This window comes from Phytophthora cinnamomi, assembly GCF_018691715.1.
Source record: "Phytophthora cinnamomi strain GKB4 chromosome Unknown Contig99, whole genome shotgun sequence".
In the NCBI taxonomy this organism is placed as follows: domain Eukaryota; phylum Oomycota; class Peronosporomycetes; order Peronosporales; family Peronosporaceae; genus Phytophthora; species Phytophthora cinnamomi.
This window is the reverse complement of record NW_027151032.1, coordinates 891204-912040: the sequence shown is the minus strand read 5'-3', so window position 1 is coordinate 912040 and position 20837 is coordinate 891204. Positions and strand designations below refer to the sequence as shown.

The 20837-nt window shown below is 52.0% G+C and overlaps 8 protein-coding genes across 8 annotated transcripts; 2 read left to right on the top strand and 6 right to left on the bottom strand.

Moving 5' to 3' along the window:
• Positions 1-161: 161 nt before the first annotated feature.
• IUM83_08568 (Hsc70 cochaperone) lies at positions 162-1631 on the top strand (the record flags this gene model as incomplete). Its single annotated transcript, XM_067932948.1, has 3 exons — positions 162-274; positions 373-548; positions 631-1631. The coding sequence occupies 3 exons, from the start codon at positions 162-164 to the stop codon at positions 1629-1631; spliced, it is 1290 nt and encodes a 429-aa protein (XP_067783545.1).
• Positions 1632-1793: 162 nt separating this feature from the next.
• Positions 1794-2567, bottom strand: IUM83_08567 (Mitochondrial glycoprotein; the record flags this gene model as incomplete). The annotated part of the gene is made up of 2 exons (XM_067932947.1): positions 1794-2390; positions 2454-2567. The coding sequence occupies 2 exons, from the start codon at positions 2565-2567 to the stop codon at positions 1794-1796; spliced, it is 711 nt and encodes a 236-aa protein (XP_067783546.1).
• Positions 2568-3117: 550 nt separating this feature from the next.
• Positions 3118-3978, bottom strand: IUM83_08566 (putative N2,N2-dimethylguanosine tRNA methyltransferase; the record flags this gene model as incomplete). The annotated part of the gene is made up of 2 exons (XM_067932946.1): positions 3118-3353; positions 3420-3978. 2 exons carry the CDS (start codon positions 3976-3978, stop codon positions 3118-3120), a joined length of 795 nt encoding a protein of 264 aa, XP_067783547.1.
• Positions 3979-4165: 187 nt separating this feature from the next.
• Positions 4166-4633, top strand: IUM83_08565 (uncharacterized protein; the record flags this gene model as incomplete). Its single annotated transcript, XM_067932945.1, has 1 exon — positions 4166-4633. One exon carries the CDS (start codon positions 4166-4168, stop codon positions 4631-4633), a length of 468 nt encoding a protein of 155 aa, XP_067783449.1.
• Positions 4634-14058: 9425 nt separating this feature from the next.
• On the bottom strand, positions 14059-14906 carry IUM83_08564 (putative endo-1,3-beta-glucanase; the record flags this gene model as incomplete). The annotated part of the gene is made up of 2 exons (XM_067932944.1): positions 14059-14084; positions 14153-14906. 2 exons carry the CDS (start codon positions 14904-14906, stop codon positions 14059-14061), a joined length of 780 nt encoding a protein of 259 aa, XP_067783450.1.
• Positions 14907-15270: 364 nt separating this feature from the next.
• IUM83_08563 (putative isoamyl acetate-hydrolyzing esterase) lies at positions 15271-16110 on the bottom strand (the record flags this gene model as incomplete). The annotated part of the gene is made up of 2 exons (XM_067932943.1): positions 15271-15517; positions 15779-16110. The coding sequence occupies 2 exons, from the start codon at positions 16108-16110 to the stop codon at positions 15271-15273; spliced, it is 579 nt and encodes a 192-aa protein (XP_067783316.1).
• A 797-nt stretch (positions 16111-16907) lies between these two features.
• On the bottom strand, positions 16908-18584 carry IUM83_08562 (phospholipase D, Pi-PLD-like-1; the record flags this gene model as incomplete). Its single annotated transcript, XM_067932942.1, has 1 exon — positions 16908-18584. The coding sequence occupies one exon, from the start codon at positions 18582-18584 to the stop codon at positions 16908-16910; it is 1677 nt and encodes a 558-aa protein (XP_067783352.1).
• A 353-nt stretch (positions 18585-18937) lies between these two features.
• Positions 18938-19627, bottom strand: IUM83_08561 (GDSL esterase/lipase; the record flags this gene model as incomplete). The annotated part of the gene is made up of 1 exon (XM_067932941.1): positions 18938-19627. The coding sequence occupies one exon, from the start codon at positions 19625-19627 to the stop codon at positions 18938-18940; it is 690 nt and encodes a 229-aa protein (XP_067783451.1).
• Positions 19628-20837: the final 1210 nt, after the last annotated feature.

Below are 20837 nucleotides of genomic sequence, written 5' to 3'. Positions count from 1 at the left end.
ACGATAACGATGCCTAATAGTTGAAGTGCTGCGATCTATTAGATACGCTGGTCTGTGATTGGTCGAGTGCGAATGGATACACTTTCCACCAATCAGCGAGCTTGACGAGTTTTTGGTTCCAGAACCGAAGGGGAGAATTTGATTCACTTGTGGTGACGACGATGGACGAGGCCAGCAAGGCGACGCTGTTCAACGCGCTGGCGTGGGTGGACGCGCTCAAGACGCGCGAGGGTGTGGACGCCCAAGAAGTAGACGCGGCGCTGACCCGGCTCACGTGAGTCTCGCTCTCCAGCTCCCGCTACGAGCCGAGAAAGCTCCACCTTTATCTTCCACTCACTGAAATATTTTATTTTTATTTTATTTATCACTTAGCGAGGCCTTCGGCGTGGACGTGCGCGACGCCGAGCAGAAGCGGCAGCTGGCGGTGAACGGCGAGGCCTCGTTCGACGAGATCTTCGCGGCGGGGCTCAAGGCGCTGAACCTGGAGACGGGCACGCGCGGCGTGGCCCAGGAGGCGGCCGTGGACGAGGACCCCGTCGTCCAGAAGCGTGCGTGGGCTGCATATTTTGTCTTATAGGCTGCAGGGAGGTGCTGATTGGCTGGTTGATGGCTTTTACTCTCTGGTGGCAGACCCGGAGCTGTGGAAGAAGTGGGTGGCCAAGCTGGAGGCCAAGGGCTTCTTCAAGGGCGCGGCCCCCGGCTCCAGCGAGCACGCGGTGCGCACCACCAAGGCGCTGGCCAAGTTTAAGGAGAAATTCGGCGACGTGAAGCCGGAGCTGTCCAAGGAGGAGAAGGAGGCCAAGGCCGAGGAGGTCAAGGCGCAGGGCAACGCCGCGCTCAGTCGCCAGGACTACGAGGGAGCCGCCAAGCTCTACCGCGAGGCGCTGCAGCTCTCGGCCGACGGCCCGTCGTCCCACATCTACCACTCGAACCTGGCGGCGGCGCTCACGTACCTGGGCAAGTACACGGAGGTGATCGACCACTGCGAGCAGTCGATCGCGCTCAAGCCGTCGTACGTCAAGGCGTACTCGCGCATGGGCAGCGCCCAGGTGCAGCTCAAGGACTTTGACGGCGCTATCGACACGTTCCGCCGTGGACTTGAGGTGGACAGCACCAACGCTGCTTGCCGCGACGGCCTTGCTGACGCGGAGCGCAAGCGTCGCCAGGTGCAGTCCACACCCGCTGCGTCGGCCTCAGCGCCTGCTGGCGGCGCCGGAGGCATGCCAGACCTGTCGAACCTGGCCAGCATGCTGGGCGGCGGCGGTGGCGGCGGCCTTGCCGACCTCATGAACAACCCGCAGATGATGCAGATGGCTCAGAGCATGATGCAAAACCCGCAAATGATGCAGATGGCGCAGAACATGATGCAGAACCCCGACATGCTCAACAACCTGATGGGCAACCTCGGCGGTGGCGGCGGCGGCGCTGCTCCCGGTGCCGGAGCCGGCGGCATGCCCGACATGAGCGGCCTCATGAACAGCCCCGAGCTCGTGGCGGCGCGATCGGACCCGGATCTGCAGGACTTCTTCCGCGACGTGGACAGCGAGGGCCCGTCCGCGGCGATGCGCCACATGTCGAACCCCAAGGTCTCGCAACTCATGCAGAGCGTCATGTCCCGGATGCAAGGTTAGACACAACGAACAGCAGCAATAGCGACGGCAGTCTGCGACTTGAAATGCCATAGCGGCATGGCAGTGAGGCTCTAACAACTGTTTATTTTGTGCGGGGGGTCCTGGGCCTCAAGCAGACTATGCAAAACACCATCATCATCATAACGAGCTGCGTAGGTTTGTTTAGTGCTTGACGAAGCCCTCGGCGTCCTCGAGGAAGGCGAGGTACTCGCGCTGCTCCTTGAGGTCGGCGAACTGCGTGATGAACTGCGCGAGCTCGTCGTCGATCTTGCGCTGCGCCAGGTAGCTGTAGAAGTGGTCCTGCACGTCGAGCTCCAGGTCGATGAAGTTGGGGCCGAAGTACAGCGTCTCGTCCTCGGCGTCCTTGGCGAAGTCGGCCAGGTAGCGCACGCGCTCCACCGTGAGGTTGCTGCTGGCCACGCAGTCGAACTGCAGGCCCTTGTTGTCGCGCGTGATGTCGGCCGTGAAGCGCACGCCGGGCAGCTCGTCCTCCTCCTCCTCGTCGTCGTCCTCCTCGTCGTAGCTGGCCTCCTGGTGGCCCTCCTCGTCCTCCAGGTAGTCCTCCTCGTCCTCCTCGAGCTCCACCGTGTCCTGCGCGTTGAACTTGATCTTGATCGAGTCCTCGCCCACGGAGCCCTGCAGCAGCACGTCCATGCAGCCGGGGGCCTCCTGCAGCTTGAAGACGGACTCCACCTTGAGGCGCAGGTCCTCCAGCTCCGGCTCCTCGAAGCAGTTGGCCTTCTCCTCGTCGACCTCGCGCTGCCAATTAGCGTAAACGTTAGATCTTTCCAGTGGGGTTTAGGGCGAAGTTTAGCGCCGCACCTTGAGCACCGACGCCAGCGACGACTTCTCGCGGGTCTGCAGAGCGCGCAGCGCCACGGACGGCGCGCGGCGGGCGGCGGAGAGGCTGGCGACGCGGGCAACGCGGGCGAACATGACGCGCTTCCTGGAAGATTTGGGTGTGCGTGCGGCGGAGCTCGGCCACATACACAGCGGCGCGCGATTGGCCGGTAAATGGGTGGAGTTTCGGCCAATGAGAGAGCAGAGGGACACGCTGCGATTTGAAGAGAGCATTTTCTAGAAGGAGGTGCTGGGTCATGAACGATGGATACCTCTGTGTGTATGTTGGTTGGAAGCTATTTAGCTGTGGATGGCGAGGATGAGGACGTGATGTTACTCTCGAGTTCGAGTGAGGAAAACCCCTTTAATTTGCTGCGTTTTTCGTGTTGTGGTGGTCCGATTTCAACGGGTGGACGCTAAAGCCCCACGGTCTCACTCGTTTTTAGGGATCCATCTGAGGAGGGGAATAGCGACTTGAACCTCCCATGTTAAAGGCTGAAGAGACTGCTGCGAGAGCCCCACGCGTATGTTCTCTAGATCGTTGGAGGGACAGATCCCGTTAGTGGGAAAACAGTGATACATGTAGGAGCTGTGAGAGACAGAAGATAAAAGGCGAAGCTGAGCCATCCCTTTGTGTGCTTTATTTTCATGCTTGCTGGAGTTCGTAGAGGTAGACGCTGTCAAAGTCTGGCGGTGAGACGTCATCGACGTCTTTTAACAGCTCGCTCTTGTCTAGGGACTTGGCTGTCAACCCCCAACGAGATAGAAGCGGAGCGATGGAGCGGTGGATGCTGCGCAGTTGGTAGGTGAAGAAGAACCTGCAGCAAGTCGACGCGCTGCAGCGGAAGATCAGGGCGACAGTAGCGGTCACCTTCTCAAAATCTATAGTAAACGTATACTCAGGTGTGAGGCGGAATAGACCATTTCGAGAGCTGTCGAAGTGCTTACCTTCAGATTGGTAGAAGCAGTCGGCGGCGAGAATGACTTGAACCGTTTTGAAAATGGCGATAATGTCGTCTGACACGTGCATATTCCCCCAAGTCAATGGGATGAACTCGGCGCGACCTTGTAGATCATTCAACTTGATGTTGGCTTCTGCATTCAGCTGGACGTCGGCAGCGTTGGCTCGGTCGGTTAGGTAAACCTTCGTGGCTCCACACAGTCCAGCCAGAATGGACGGGAGCCCTGTGCCACAGCCCAATTCCAGCACAATTTTATCGCGACAAAGCCGATCTGCTTCGCGGGCGATAAACCGAGATAATAAGAGAGCCGACGGCCACACGAACAGTCCGTAGTGCTTGTCATTGTCTTCGTTAGCTTCGTCAAGGTCTCGAATGAGCTCAACAAGGCGCACTTCGACAACCGAAGCCCCATCAACGCGTGCCCGTTTTAGTTCAGGCTCCTCAGTCTCCACAGATCGCTCATCAACGACGGCAAATCGGTGTGTTGCTGCACCATGGTCGCTAGACCCACGCACGAAGCGGAGCGTTCGTCCCGGAGTGGTCATCCGTGCTGCGCCAGTCGGGAATACGGGACGTGAATTGATCCCCAGCCCGTAACTTAGGGTCACTTCAACGTGGGAAGTGTAATATCTTGAAGCAGATTCACTACTGCGACGGTTGGAACTGTCACTGACGGCTTTCGACCACCAAGAGAAGTCGTCGATCACCAATCTGCGAGAAGCAAGGTTGGAAATGGTCGACCGAATGGACTCGAGCAGCTTCGAGACCGTATCCGTGCAAGAAAACGAGATGGATGCGACCGACCAAGCTCTCGGGACGACTGTGCTGCTACCGGACGAGAAGGATTTGCTATCGAACCAGGTTATCACGGACTACTTCACAAGTGACGGACCGCGAGAAAGGAGGCTGGACTCGAGCGACTACGAACCAGAAAGGAGTATTCTGGATGAAAGCAGTGGAGATGAAGAGCTTCGGACGTCTGGAGAGTCATTAGTACATTCGACTGAAGACGTACATGAGACGAAGGGTCATTCACAGGACGATTTCGACATGGAGAATGTGAACCCGCAAGTGGAGAGACACGTGGGAAGATCAGAAGGGTTGCTAGAAGAGATGCTGACGTGGGAGATCGCACTGTCATTTCTTGTGGTGATATTAGCACTAGCACGTTGCATGTGGATGTGGAACATGGTAGTCTGAGTGCATTGAGTCTGGATTTCGGGACCTAGGTGGCTTCTACGGCAGTGTTTGCAAGTATTTGCGAAAGAAGCAATGCGCAGGTGCATGTTTGATGAATATACGCATTTAACCGGTGATGGTGCGGTCAGCAGGGCTAGCGCAGGCAAGCTTCAATCTGCTGCTGCATTCCTGTGACGTGTTGAGCTGGGACACCTTGCACCCCGGCCAGATTCGGAATTGCACGTGCAACTTCACGTAACATGCGTAACTGGGTGACATCGAGGGACTTCAGTACCTCCTGAAAGAACATGTCGCGCAGGAGCGAGTCATGAGATTCGTGAATTTCACCGGCAGGAGATGCTGGCTGAATTTCACCCTCAGTGTCATCCCAATCGTCCCACGATTCCGCATCCGGACAAGTCGAGCTACCTTCGACAGGCTTTGCTTTTGTGTCAGGTATCGCTAGGTATTGTTGTCGACGGCTGTAAAGTTGGGTAGTGGCAACGACCACCTTCGCCGTGTCACAGTTACCTATCTTAATTAATCGTAACAACATTCGCAGATATATCTCCACCAAGCTGCTGTAGACTGCATCTTTCGTTGCTTGCACAGTGGAAAATACTGTAAGGCACTGCAGGATTCTGTCAACTTCGTCAATTTCATCAGAAGGCGATAAATCTGTTTTCGAGAAACGAAGAATGCCACTGAGGCTTTCCACGAGCAGGAGTTGGGCCTCGAACCTGTTAAGTGTGATCCACCGGAACATGTCATCACATGAGAGCCATGCCAACATGATCCGTTCGAGACAAAGCCACCGAGAACTCCACGATAAATCATCTTCGTGTGACTGATCCATGTCATTGGTACTGGAACCTACGCCTTCGTCGCGGTTGGCTAGGTATTGGAGAACTGTGACAACTGCAGGAAATATTGGCACCATGAACATGCTGAATTGTCGGTCCAGCGAGTTCGTGTTGCTTAAGGATGCGTGCTGTGCTTCCGTCAGCGTTCGTAGTTGCATGGTTTCGGGCAATTGTATGTGAATTAATCGCAAAGCACTGTCCAAAAGCCGAGTGACGTGTCGTGGTGAGCCAGCCAATGTTCCAAAGCTGAGGAACGCAATCAATTTTACTTCCACTTGAGCTACGATGGTGTCCACGTCGGTGGTGCAGTTCTTCGTGATGCGCTCCAAAACGGTAATACCGCTCCACGCAAATTTCCAATTGACCGCCAACCTTTGAGAAATAGAACTCGCAAACCTCCCACCCAGAGCTGCAATGCTTTCCTCTTGATATCGTAAATGTAACAGCATGTACTTCACACATTCCCAAGGCCACGATGATTCCGCGGATGGTGTTGCAAGTTGCGTCAAAACTAGGAATTCCAACTGATCCGTCCAAATTACAAGCCTGATAAGGCCAGGAAGAACTTGGCGAGAAATTCTGCGAAGCTCAAATTGTGTGGACTCGAAAGCCTCTTTCGTCTGCGTGATACATCCACTGAGGACCTGCTGCCAGAATTTATTGCACGAGGCAGGAAGACCATTTTGTTCACTGTTCTTCTCGATCCACATGCCAATAGCGTGAACAAGCGACAAATGGCCCGATTTGTCGTGATTATTTTCTGTGAGAATACTTGGCTGCCCCTCCGCTTCATCCCCACCTAGAATCCATGTGGCCGACTGAGCTTGGTCATGCGCCCAGAGAATTGTTTTTGTGTCAGCAAGCGAGCCGGATAGCCGACGGTGAACCTGTGTTGGTTCTGGCTTCCATTTCAACAATTTACACGCTTCACACTGACACAACAGGAGACTCTCGCCCAGAATGTTCATGAGGACATCAATACTCAGAAGTCGACCCTCCTTTTGCTGCCAACAGATGTCGCTGTCATCAATTCGCTGCTTAGATAGCGAAAGCAGCATCTGGATTATCAGCTTTAAGGAAGCCTCGCCAGCCACTGACAGCGTATTCGAGACTTCGGTATCACTTGCACGATGTTTGTCACGTCTCGAATATTGTTTAGCCAGCGCCAGCACAACGGTGCTGCTCTTCTGTCGAACACTGGATGCGATGTGGACGACATATTTCTCCAGCGTCGGGAATACAAACTTCCAGTGTTTCAGCAAGAAGCTCGACGGAAGACAAGGAGTCATCCGAGCTAGCACGTCCAGCAATCCTTCAGCTTCGAACGCATCCAAAAGTTCCAACTCTTTAGCATTCATAGCGTTATCAATCTCGATTTTGTCTTCTCGGTTGATGCGGTTGAGTTTACTAATTACCTCCTGAAAGATAAGTAGACGTGTTGGCTCTTCACATAGAGAAGCATATTTCACCAAACACTGCGCCGCAAGCTGGCGAACACTGAGTTGGTCGTGGCGAAGGCACTGATAAATTGTTGGCTTCAGCGTTTGAACTAAGCATCTGGGCAGCTGGATTAAGGTGTGCCGTTGGTGAGAGCCCAATCGATATCTCACTGCTGGCTTACGAGGAGCACCACAAACGCCCTTGATGTCGTCCTTAACCTGAGAAACTTTAGATTCGCCTGCGAATTTATCATCAGTATAATCCATTTCGATGGAGCGCAGGAGTAAGGAAAGTGCGAGCAACGCGCCTTCACGCTCGGTCCAAGCAGTCACCTGGCTTTTGTCAGCACTAACACTTCGAGAGCCGATAGCGATACAGAGCAAGCTGTCCATATACTGCTCAATGTGAATTTCGGATGAGAAATCGAACACAATAGCGGCAGCTGTCTTGGCGCAGTCTTTTCGAATAGCGGACCACAAGTCCGTCACTCCAAGTAACAACAGGTGAACTGCTTCGTCGAAAAACTTGACATCTTGCTCTGATATTTGACCAGAAAATATCGGTTTGTGCTGCAATGGTGCTTGGAGTATTTGGAAAGCAAATGCTAGGAGGCGCTGGCGAGCTCGAGGGTCTTGTAGTCGCTTCACGACGCGACTGAGCGTGGATAGCGTAGCAGCATCCCACTGGCAATTCAGCAATAATCTGCAGTACCACAAAGCAAACAAAACCTCAGATTCTCGGCAATCGATTGAAATCGGATCGAAGTTGTTTACAATGTACCCATGCAAAGTGTCGATATAAACCTCGAGTCCGGTCGGCAGTTGTACGTCATGCTGTTCCCAGCGAGCCAAAATCTGCTGGTCGACACCTAGAATAACTGAACCCCCCGCAGAGTCTGCTGTGGCGCCAAATTTTAGGACCGTCAAGTACAGTAGCAGGTCCTCCAATAATGACTGCGAGCTGTTTCGAACTCGAGCATCGCCACTCGGAAGAACTGGTGGCTCATGGTTCAGAAGAGCAACATCAAGGTCATGTTGCAAGAATTGACACAGTGCTTCGATCTCGTTGTCGAAGCTCACAGCTAACAACGCATGCCGCGCCGAAGCCATGAATCTCGCAACGTCTTTTAGCAAAGTGCGACCCCTTGGAGGAATGGACGACTCACAGCTCAATGGTAACTAATTATACCTATGAAATTACTAGCGCATGGGCTTCAAATATCTGCTTTTCGCGTCGGAAGCAAGAAATGTTTGCGAGGTAATGATTCTTTCTTACTGCCACCCGTGAAGAGCTCTAAAACCTGCTTCGAAGGCATAGGTTACGATAGTGAGATTGTATTGAAGACTTTACAGTATCGATACACAAGTTTTCTTTGGATCCGAATATTGTTTAGGAGAACGCAGTAACTAAGTGTTTGTAAAAATACTAACACAAATAAAGGTTTTCTGACCCCCCCCCCCCTCAACTAAGTGTTTGTAAACATCATCACCGTAGCCAACCTTCTTCATGCACCTGGCGTTTTCTCTGGAGAAACCACGTCGTATATTTTTTTCGTGCACCCGATATAAGGCTACCGTAAGCTTCGGGGTTCCAAACCCACTCATCGCCCATTGCTTTCAGCCGCCTTTTGTTCAGCGCTTCAGCGCTTTTGGTGAGCTTGAAAGTGAAACTGAACCAACTCTTCTTTCTTTTTTGTTCTCAGGACTCATTGCGCGCAGGAACCTTTACCATCGTGATAGGCAGGGTTTGGAAAATGCCATTGTATATGGCACATAATACATGTATATGTACATAGTTGGGTTTTCCTGGTGGGGGTTTCCTATTTGACTCCATATTGATCCCCTACCGTGCTGAAGAAACATGGCCTTCATTTTTTTTATTTAAGCGCCGTTGTTGAAACTGCTAGGTCTTGAAGCCGCTGAAATCGAGATAATGTATTTTCAGCATTTATCCCCTCCTTCACGCTACTCCCCTTTACCGCAGTCAATCTTAAGAAGTTCAGGCAGATCCGGAACTCGACTACGACGTCAGCAAAATGTCCCAGGTACTTAGTATCGCGCACTGTAGTAGATTAGCGGCAGGTAATGTAAAAATTCCGTGTAAGTAAAGCCTCACAGTATTATCGTGGTATGGAACCAAATACATACTTCATATATTGATATTGACTCCCTATTGTATATCGACCGAACAATAACATTCAGTAATTATTTTCCAAGCCCCCCGGTGAGGCTATCAACGGGGCGAATATCGTGGCGGTGGAAGCTGGAAACCACAATGCCAACAAGCGCAATAGAGGCCAGATGCATGTTTGGTCTCGAGTCTTGTTCGATAGGCAATAGCCAAGGGTAAAGCCCACCCCTGCGTATCTGTCGTGTGCTAGTGTAGTAAGTTGGTGGCTTGAGGTCAGCGGGGGAAGTCGTACCCGACGAACGTTCAAAATTCACTATATCGCTGCTAAGAGCTTGTACACCAGTACAAGGTATGACGCGTTCATCCCCAGACACATTCCTTGTTGTATTACCATCTACCCACGACACGTCCTCTCTTTCGTACTGGTAGTATTACTAGTACTACTAGAAGTAGTTCAGGTTATTGTCTGCCACCCACGATCGGTAGCGCTTAGCCATAGCCAGGTAAGCCTGTCGCTCTTCGGTAGTCATTTGTTGCTTTACCGCTTGAAAGAACGACTTCGGCCCAAGCTTACTCTTGTAGTATAGCGCTTTGAACGTGTTTGCGTCGGCCTTCTGCACATACCAAAACCCGTAGTGACGGATCGCTTCCAGTTGTTTCGCCCTTTTAACAGGATCTGCAGTCGCTCGCGCCGCGGCTTCAAGCTCTTGAGGCGACAGTTTCAGTTTACGCATTGCTTTAAACGTGAGAATGGAAATTTTGTCTGTCAACTTGGTGCCAAGTTTCGCGGCAAGTTTCGCGACTCCGTCGAGAAGGCCTCTATCTTCATTGACCAGTATCGCCTCATTTGTGTTCGCTCCATCACCACCAGCGCGCCTTAGTTGTCGTTTGGGTTCTCCAATCGGAGTAGCAGAGAGAGCACGAACTTGATCCCCAAAGGCCATCAGCGCGTCTCGTTTAGCTCGGAGTTTACGCTCCATGCCGATACCATAGCTGTAGCTTCCAGCAGCGTCGCTAAAGCAACAATCAGAACCCAGAGCAGAAATCTCATGGCGGACTCTGTTTTCAGGTGTTACGTTCCGGAGGGGTCTTGAGTACAGTGATGCAAAATGAGAAGTGATGAACGAAGAGTTTGCGGGCGAATCTGTCCTCGAGCAGGCCTTCTTTTGCCTGCCCCTCAGGATTAAAAGAAACGGTTTGAGAGGGGATTAGAGATACAATAATACTGTACTATTACATGTAATAGCACTTAGCAAACCATGCAAAAACGATTTGACGGGGAAGAACAGGGTGCTCAATCAGCTCTGGACACATATTGGAGGGGAATACTGTAAATAGTAAGTATCGCAATTCTCCATCCGAGCACTCCTCAGTGCCTGAGTAATACAGAAACCAGAATTACTAAGTTAGCGCATCCTTCTAACATGCATCTCGAAGTATTACTCAGTATCCATCCATTCCATGTAGTCAAAATCAAGGTACGAAATCCGATAATATATACCCAATTTGCTGGGGTACTCCGATTTAGCCAGAAAACTGTGAGAACTTCCCACTGGGACCGATGGGAAGCGCTTCCCGAAGTTCCTGAAGCTGGCTGACCGGGATCCAAGTGTGAAGAAGGGCGCCTTAATCGCCGTTTTTCGCATAATTGTAAAACATTCCTGAGACCCGCTCCGGTGACGTGTTTCTTTAGATGGATACACAGGCAATGAGCCATACACCACAGATAGCACCACAGATGAAGATATACTGTCGTTACTCGGCGCCGATATCTTATACGGTCAACTCGTCGGTGGTGCCATCTCGAATGCCTCAATACTTGACGTTGCCACATAGAAATTCTATAATGAACAGACCTCTACCAATACGGGAATTTACGATTTCCCCCCAGAACCTGTATATGGGAGCAATTTGGTTGTTCATATGATGTAATATGCCAAGCTACAGCGATATTCTGGGCCTCTCGTCCAGCTCGATTGACTTCTGCTTGCTTCTACCACGAATAATAGGAGTTGCAGCTACTTAAGGCTAAATCTGGTTGCAGGCTTCCATGTATACCATGTAGTAGCATACGGGCAGACCGAATGCGACCACTTGTCATACCGAGTTAGTTATCCGTCGATTTCACACCAAATTTCTTCCTCTCCACAGTATTGAATAGGTCAATCGTGCTGCGCATAACGAGCAACAGTAGCATCAATACAACCCCCCTAGCCGTCAATCCCTGTGGGCTCGTAAGGACGAAAGAAACGAAACCCATTTTTCCTAGGCGCCGGAGGTAACTTAGTTTATGTCATTCATCGAATTTCAATTAGCCCTCAATCGACCTATCCAAGCGTTGTATTTGCCTATTCAGTCCCAACTATTCGTGCGCTATCCATTCCCGACCGCCAGATCTACGCCGTCGTCAAGCCAGGCCAACTGGAAGCCGAAGGCTATGCCTATCGACAGGCAGAGCTGACCGATGGGTCGGAAAACGCTACAGTTGTCATTGTTGGTCGTTGGCAGGGAGAGCCACCACGAGAAGTGTGTCGCCCACGCGAGGGAGCCGCGATGCGGCAGGTCACGGAAGAGGAGGCGACAAGCGGCATCAGGACCTACGTCGGAACATGTGTGTATGTTTCCAGGATTTCGCTGTCTTCCTTTGTAGCATCCATCACATTAGAAGCCATGCGAAATGAAGCACTCGACCGAGACAGCGAACACAAAGACGGAATCGAGAAGGTCGCTTCACAGTAACTGTGTATCCATCTCCTTGTTTCACAAACATCTCCATGATTCGTGCGTGCGTAAGCTCGTTAAGCTGTTCTGGGTGGAAGAGAAGTCGTCCGATAATTACGTCCACAATGTCCAAACCCAGTGTAAATTTCAGGGTGTCCTCCGTTTCTAAATCGGCCTCGAGGGTCTCGACGAAAGGAACCTCAGGCGATTAAAAAATGTTGCTTCTTGAGGCCGGTAGACAGAACTGCGTATTATCCCCATTTTGCTGGATGTTGGCAGTCTAAATGTTGCTGGTAGGGATCGGCCCTGAAACTATTGAAATACTTTAGGTGGATTGGTGTTGGTCTTGCCTTCTTCGAGCTGCTAGATGAAGCCTTCTCCCTTACGATGGTGCTCAGTAGTCTCAGCAGAGAGAACGCCAGCAACAAGCCGATTTGTACGGCGACGATGGTTTTGATCATCGTCTCGCCAGCTCTCACCCTACGTGGAAGCTCGGTGAAGCTTCCTCGAGGTTCCCGACACTAGCGAGAGGTATACAACTGTCTCTCCAAACACTGCCACGGTTGAGTCAGACTTCTCGATCATCGGTTCTGAGAAAACGGATCGACGGACTTCGGTAACCGACCTAGCTCTTAAAGCCAGTGACAGAGTATCTCTGCGCTGGGTTCTGCAATTGCTTAGAAAAAAGTGAATCCCCTATTTCCCATATTTTGCTCTCGTATTTGCAGAAAATATGGGAAAGTTGACCTTTCCCTTATCGGTAGACGTCATACCTTACGTGTCGTGAATGGTTGCGCTGAGCTTACCGCTGCCATATATAGTGCCCACGATCGACTAAGTCCATCATCCATCCTAGTCCTCTCCAGCTTTGTCAGCGCGAGCGTCTTGTTGATCGTGGCATAGTTCACATAAAGTAACGACAACCAAGGATTACGCAGATTATCGTTGACAATATCTGGAATGCTTGAGAGAACTTGGTCCCATTCTTCACTTACAAATTCGTGTGTGCGCACGAACTCAGTCACAGGCAATATTGGGATCATCTGAATTCCGTGAATTGCGAACTTCTCGGGGCTGAACCATGTAGCGTAGTTCACTTTGTTATCGAACAAAATTCCCGTGACTTTGTTGGGTCGGAACATCGCAGGCTGCGCACGATTCGCGTCTGTCAGCAAGAAGTACGTCTGGATTGCTCGCGCGTTAATCTTTACCATCAGTCTACCAATTGTAGCAAGTTCCTCGTCCCCCGTCACCTGTCCAAATAGCGCGACCCCATAGTGAAAGTTCATATCCTCCGATGAACTCTCTTGATCCTTTCCGTCGGCGAACGATAAGACGCCATGCGAATACGAATGTCCGCGAAACCAGTCAAAACTACGGAATTTTGTAAAGTAAGGGTCATCCCAGGATGGATTTGCAACATCGCGCACAAGGAAACTGGTCATGCGGTTCAACTCTGCTATTCCAGACCATGTTGGATCAAGCTTGTTGACAATTGCAGCCGTCACGATCCAGTATCCATAATGGTAATGGTGATCATTGTACATTGTGTTGCCAAAATCCGCATTGACGTCGTTTAGAGCGAACCCCTGGGAGCTTAAAATCCCGCGATATACAGTGTCATATTTCAGTGTGTACTTCCAGGAATTAGTCAAGAACGGAGCTAGAAGCGCTTTCAGCTTGGTAAGACAGCGGTGCAATAAGTTTTTCGAATCGAAACCCGTACCAACTACAGATGGGTCGGCAGCCATAAGGCAAAGCGACGCGTACTTCTGCGCTGCTTTGCCGTTGAAGTAGTAGCTGCCACTAACGTGGATCTTCCACGTTGAACCAATGTCTTTGATCAAAGTCTCCTTGATCCTGTATTGTTCTACATCGCTTGGTGACGGCGCACGAGACGGATAAAATGAAATTGGGATATCTGTTGTGTCCATGAACCTCCACATCGGTGAAGCCGTCGTAGTTATCAATGCCTGCATTGGTCCTCTTGTTGTTGAGTACGCGACGACACCCTCTACCTCAACCGCTGTCGACCTGTCCAATGTATCCACATGATGAATTTGTGCATAATGTAGCAACCCGCTAGGCTCTGTGCACGAGCCACTCGATTTCCACACATAAGCGTACGTGTTTACATCTTGCGCTTCCACGTTGCCTCCTTCCAGAATACAGCCAGCGGTCTCGTCAAATACGCTTCGCTTGTCTGGATTTGGGACCATCGCCACTCGGATGGTTCCTGAGAAAGAACTCGAGCTCACAAAAGTGGAGAATCCACCGAGTTGTAGCGTGACTTCAGATGAAAAGTAGAGTGCCCATGTCTGCCCATTGTTGAGCGTAAGTACAAAACGACTATCAGTGGCCGTAAACCCTGAGGCAGTCGACTGACCATTCACGGTGAGAATGGCGTAGACAGTGTCGATGCGTGGAGTAAGCGACGCGTATTTCGCAGTCACGAATGCCATCCCGCTTACGAGAGTAGCTTCAAAGCTGTTTTCGTCGCTGGGGCCAGCTTGAGACTTAAAGCGCACTTGAACACTCAAATCGTCCCAGTCAAACACCTCAAATACGGGTGGAGTCGTGAATTCCATCGCCGAGAAAGTGAAGTCAGGGACGTGACCATGGCGATAGAACTTCTCCGCGATGCCATTACCAGATCGTCCGCCGCCAAACACTCGTGTCGGGTAGGGGTAGCTGATTGTGAGACCGTAGGGTGCCGATGTGAGCATCGGCTGCAGCGAGTACGGGTTTGCCCAGATCGGCTGCACCCCAGCCTCTTGCGTGGCAGCGATCATGTTGCCCCACCAATTGTTGGTCGGAATCGGGCGAGAGCCCACGATGCCTGGCGCCATGAACATCGGCGGGAGGAACGTCTCCTGCTCGTCAGTGTAGGGGAACAAGGTCTCGGGCGGGGCTTGAGCGTCGAACAGAGGCTTGAACAGCTTGAGCTCCGCCTCGACTTGAAGGGGGTGGCGCTTCTTCGTGAGCTCCACGGCCACATAGACGCCCACGAACACCGCGAGCGAGACGAGGAGCACGCGAAGTTCCCAAACCCGCAGCGGAGGGGTACCAAAGCTGCGACGAACCACGCGACGGCCATCCAGAAGCGTCTGCTTTTCGTGAGCATGCTGGGATTGTTGCATGATTACCCCCGGCAGGCTCGACAGGATACAGGAAGCTGCTCTTGACGGGCAAAAACGAGAAATGCGGGGGGCCCGCAATGCTGCACACGAGCCAACTTCAACTAGACCAGCCGTTACCCTGCAGTGGTTTCTGAACTTGGATCTGAATTTGGCAACGGCGAGGCATCAGCCTTGGGCTTGAGAGTACTCATGCTGGTACACAACAACGCAGTATAAATGTTACGGGCAACAGTCATTGTTTTTGTTTGCACCAACGCTTGCTCAATTGCTAAGAATCTACCAAAATTATCGGATTAGGCTAGCTTTATGCCGTTCGTTATTTCAAAACCTGCGTTCTATTGTATGTTACAATGTAGACTTCTCTCTACTCGTCGTCCTCCGAAGTCCACGGGTCGGAGGCTGCGTATGTGCTATACCCTGGAAATTGCGAAACCTTCAGCTTAGTGGCTAAGCTGGGGAACACGTCAGCGATTTTCTCCGTCAGCTGTTCGTACACGAGTTCATTGCCCGACGAGTTGAAATGCAGTCCGTCGGAGATCAGCAGCGCGTCTCGAGTGGTCTCATTCATCGCGTTGAAGTACGAGTTCAAGTCGAGCACAGGCACGCCAATACTGGCGCCGGTTTCCACACACGCTTGGGCGTATTTCTTCGTCATCGCGTTCGTGCGGTCGATTGAGCCATTTTGTGCAGCCGCGAGCTTGGCTCTGGCCGCATCGTTGACGTGTGGAGGTGTGATCAGCAATATGTCGGCCGTGGGCGCTGCCGTCCAAAAGTCGCTGACGATTTTCTTCAGGTTCTCCTTGTAGTCTTCAATTGATACGTGCTGGGCCGAGTTGTAGCCCGTTGTCAGTGCTGCGTCGTTGGCGCCGAACCAAATCGTGATGAGAGACGGCGTCCTGTAGACGCCCTTCCGGATCTCGCGCTCGATAGTAGGGGCGATGTCCTTGAAGAACCATTTCGTGTTGTAGCCCGGGAGGCCTCTATTGACCACGTCGGCAGTGGTCGAGTACTTGCCTTGTAGTAATGCAGCCCAGCCGCTCTTTGAGACGTCGGTGCCATGCTCCGTGAGCGAGTCGCCGGTCAGCAGGACTACCGGACGTAGCTTGGGCTTGGTGTCCGCGAGAGCGATCACCAACCAGGCGATAACTGCTGCAGCGGCGATAACGGCGATCACGACGCACTTGGCGCGAAGGGATAGCAGCATGGTCTCGGCTGCAAATGTGGTTGTGAGCGTCGATGGCCGGAGGGAGATCCAGGATGATGCACGCACAAGGGACCAGGGGATAGGCGATCGGTGCAGTCAAAATCTGCGACGGATTCTAGGACACATCGTGGAGTACCGTTTACTCGTGATGAACGCAAGGGATTCATTTGATGCGGAGATGCATGTATGTACATGTAAGCATTGCTTCGATTTGGACGGCCTTGCAAATTCTGTTGAGCGATACAGTTGCTCACGGTGCAGTGAGTCGTTGGCAATGACCAAGAGTGCTCCTTGGGCAGGAAGTGTGGAAGCTTGGTGCACCAAAGCGCCCATGCATCCCCAGCTTCCCCGATCATCAACGAGTTGTGCAGCACAGTGCCGTAAACACATGGATGTTATTGCGGCAAATCTCTGAGGCACGACCCTGAGTTCAGTCCACCTTGGACGAAGTTCGTCACGGAGTCACGGCAAAGAGACCACAGTGGTCACAACGGATCGCCTCTGCGATTCGAAGCAGCGTCGAGCAAGCAAACGCATACTTAGGACATACCGGTAGTTTCCAGGAATATATACTTAAGTACGTGTACGTACATGTACTTGCATCGAGTATGCGGCGACCGAGGCCTGGACGAATGCAAGAATCTCACGGACAGGCCAGATTAGCCGGAGCGTCTGCGAAACATGGTCCACCTCAGCCGCTCTCGTGCAGCAACAGTTCGCGCCAGCATGGCCAGCAATGCACTTTTATTCTCGCTGCTGTACAGCTTCACTTCAGATCAACTTCAACGTCCCTACGGCTACGATTTCTTGGGTCCGAGCTTCTCCATGAAGTTTTTAATCTTCTTGGAGGGGTCGTTCTCGGGCACCACGTCCGGGTCAACAAGTTGGCGCAGGCCATCCGACACGAGGTTGAACTGCGGTTTGAATTCTACGCCGTACGGCTCGATGAGGCTGAAGCCGTCGTCGTGGGCGGCGGCCTCGAGCGCGTCGCACGCCTCCAGGAACGTCATGGCGCTAAGCTCGTCGTACGTCAGCTTGGTGGCCTCCATGAACTTCTGGATGCGGAAGTTGCGCGCCAGCTTGTTCACCGTGATGTTGTCGGGCGACTGCACCAGCTCCGTGTCCACGATGTTGATGCCGATCTCCGTGTCGCTCGTCATGCTGCGACGGTTCCAGTTGGCCGAACCCAGCGAGACATACACGTCGTCCACGATCACCAGCTTGCTGTGGATATACAGTTCCTTAGACTCCTTAGTCGAGTAGAGCTTGAACTTGTCCGGGAAGGCCTTCTGAATGGGGGCCACCATGTCGTACAGATACTTGGCGTAGCCTGTATACTCAGCCTCGACGGTACGTTGCATGATGACAATGAGGCGCTCGATGCTGGGCATCATGTCCATGATGGCCTCCAGCAGCTCCGGCACCAAGATGAAGTACTGGTCCTGGATGAAGATGTAGTTCTGCGCGTTGCGGATGGCCTTGATGCGCGCGTGGAAGATGGACTGCTCGCCCTGCGGCGCGAAGCCGTAGTGGTCGTAGTCCGGGCTGAAGGTGCGGCACAGCTGTACGGCGTGCGTGCCGTCCTCGGGGATGTCCAGCGGCGTCTCGCTCTCGTCAATGGGCGGCAGTGTCGAGTACTCGGGGTTCTCGAAGTCCAGTAGGTCGTCCATGAGGTCCTGCGACGGCTTGGGGTCCGCGTTCCAGCGGTCCAGGAAGTTGCAGGCCACGTCCTTGGTGGCGGGGCCCTCGATGCGGGCGTGGGCGTCCAGCCATCCGTTCCAGAGGCACTTGATGCCCGTGCGCTCACGCAGGTCAGCTTGATCGTGCTCAACGGTATCCCAACGATCGTTGGTCAGGTCCACGCCGCCCACGTAGGCCACGAGGTCACGGCCCTTGCGCACGATCACCGACTTCTGGTGGTGCGAGGAAGTGGGAAATGGTAGGCGATCATCATACACAAAGCGCGCGGGCCCGTTTTTCTCCGGTGGTGGCAGGGCATTGATGAGGTCGCGCACCTCGTGGTTCTGCGCTCTCTCAGTGAGATTGGACCACACGAGCATTCTCCAGTCGGCACCACGCTTGACGGCACCTTCGGCTAGGTCACAGAGCTTGGTGTCGGGCTCGTGCGGCTTGAACGGCACGTTGCAGGTGCCCCAACCCGTTAGATACACAAGGTCTCCTTGACGGACGGACATCATGTCGTCGGCCACGTCGCTGAAGTAGCCGGCAGTTGCAACGTAGAGCTTGACGCGGTTGCCCTTGGAGTAGAGGTGCATGCCCTCACGCTCGTGGCCATTGCGCGATGTCTTCATCTCTTCGGCAGTGAGGAACCATCGCGTGGGCTCGAGGTAGGGCTGGTCGAATGGCGCGGTGGCTTCCTTTGCGGGTTTCTTTTTGAGGTGGAACGGGTCGACGATGAATTGGAACGCACGGCTAAGCCCGTGGCTGAACTCGTCGAAAGGTGAGGTTGACATGGCGTCGGAGTCGCGGTTGCGCTGGAGGTGGCGGATTCCGGAGTGACAAGTTGAGACGTCGAACTCACCACAGGATAGTTTGATTACTCTCGCTCAGAAGGCCATCCCGACAAGCCATAATGTGTGAAAATCATGTTCAAACAGCGAACTCGGTGAGCAAGATTTGATTGCCACGCCTCGCTTGTCTCTCAAACACGGGGCACAATCGGAGTGGATTTTCACAATATATGATTCTCGTTGAACCGATGCTTTGTATTATTGAACGCTTTTCAGGTATGAAGCTGAAGGTTCGCTGCAGCTACATATATCTTCGATCGATATGTTGGTAGCTGTACATGTAGTAGGAGACGCTCTCATGGTGTTTGGCTTGCACCTGCCGTCCACGGGTCTTCGACCACATACTTGCTAGCTGCCGGAGATTGCCACGTCGAAAGCTTTTCGCTCAGTGTAGGGAACTCGGTTTCGATCTTACTCTGCAGCAACTCGTGGACGATCTTGTTTCCATTTGCATTAAAATGCAGGCCATCTTGTAGGAGAGCGATTCTCGCTGGCTCAGTCATGGCGTTAAAGTGCGCGTTCAAGTCGAGTACCGGGATACCGAGAGCGTTTGCTGCATCGACACACGCTTGAGAGTAATTGCTTGTCACGGCGTTGGAGCGGTCGACGAGTCCTCGCTTCGTATCGTTTCTTTCTGAAGCGTACTTGATTCTCGCGCCATCGTCAACGTGGGGAGGAGTGGTAAGTAGGATGCCAGCACCAGGGGTGATATTCTGGAAGCCGTTCACGATTTTGATCAAATTCTCTTTGTACTCGAAAATCGGCACGTGCACCTCTGGGTTACTGCCGTTGACCAGAACAGCATCGTTGGTGCCCAGCAAAACTGTGACGAGGGATGGGGTAGTATACCCTCTATCCCTGATTTCGTCCTCAATTGTGGGCATCACGTACTTCAGGAACCATTTCGTGTTGTAACCGGAGACGCCGCGCACGATGACGTCAGCTGAGCGGATGTATTCGTTCTGCAATAGCGATACCCAGCCCATTCTTGCTGGGTCAGCGCCTAGCTCCGTCTGTGAATCACCAGTAAGCAACAGAGTTGGGCGCGGATTAGATTCCGTGTTCTTGATGGTTGCTTGCGAGTCCACTGAGGCAAGTAGAAACCAAACAAAGGCAATGAGAGTCATTGTGCTGGAAACAGGAAGTCTCATCGTGTTGGGTGGTAAATTTAATTGTGAAAGCAATGCTTTTCAGGTCGTCCAAGACTTAGATTCTGTGACAGGATGTCATAAGCGTGTGCGTGACGGTAACCAATCGCCCAGATATTGGTTGCTTTGAAAACATTCGGGCAAAACGATAGTTTAGTACATATGGCGTAGTCACCAATGCATGGGTGACGCTCGGGTATGTGGAATCGAATTACCGCGCTGCGAAGTGACGAAGATAAACCCAACAATTATCCTGGATCACCGCTTGACTATTCAAATATCAACAGGCAAAGAAACTCAAAAATGTAAAATCCGTACAAATAATTCCTCATCACAGATATTACCTTAGTGGTAATACAGCTAATAAATTCAAAGTATACAGATTCACGGGCCGCACGACGATGAACTTCATCATCGGATAACTGCAATGAGGGGGGATTCATTGAAAGTGACGTGGCAGCATTGTCAGCGCTATCATCTTCGAACAAACAAAACCGTTGGAGGCTGAAGTGTTTCGTACATGTAGATTGGTCTCGAGCCGTTGTCAAGTCGCGAAAAATATATCAGATCTTTAACTCGACTCTGCGAGTTGCTTGGAACCAGGTGGCCTCGATCTATTGTGTATACGTGACGCTAAATCACTTTGTGTACTTTAGTAATTGATAAGGGATCGATCCGTATTTCACTGTAGTATTACACTACTGTACTTTACTGTTGTACATGTACTAGAATCCAATTATCCGATGTCAGTTCCTCAAAAGGCCTGTTATGTATTTTATTTTTAATATTAACATAGGATAAAAGTATAATGTACCACAAAATGTGTCCACTTAACCATATATAATTATCGTACTTTGTGCATCGTTGCGTTTTGCCATTTTTATTTGGTATGTACTGTACCTAGTATGCAGCACCTACTGTATGCACACAAACTTCAACTCCGTTATAACTGGCGCTACAACAGCTTTGGATTACAGTTGTCTCTTTGAGCGACAAGACGGTCTTTGCCCCTCCTTTATAATATATGCAGATGCACTTAATCTTGTTG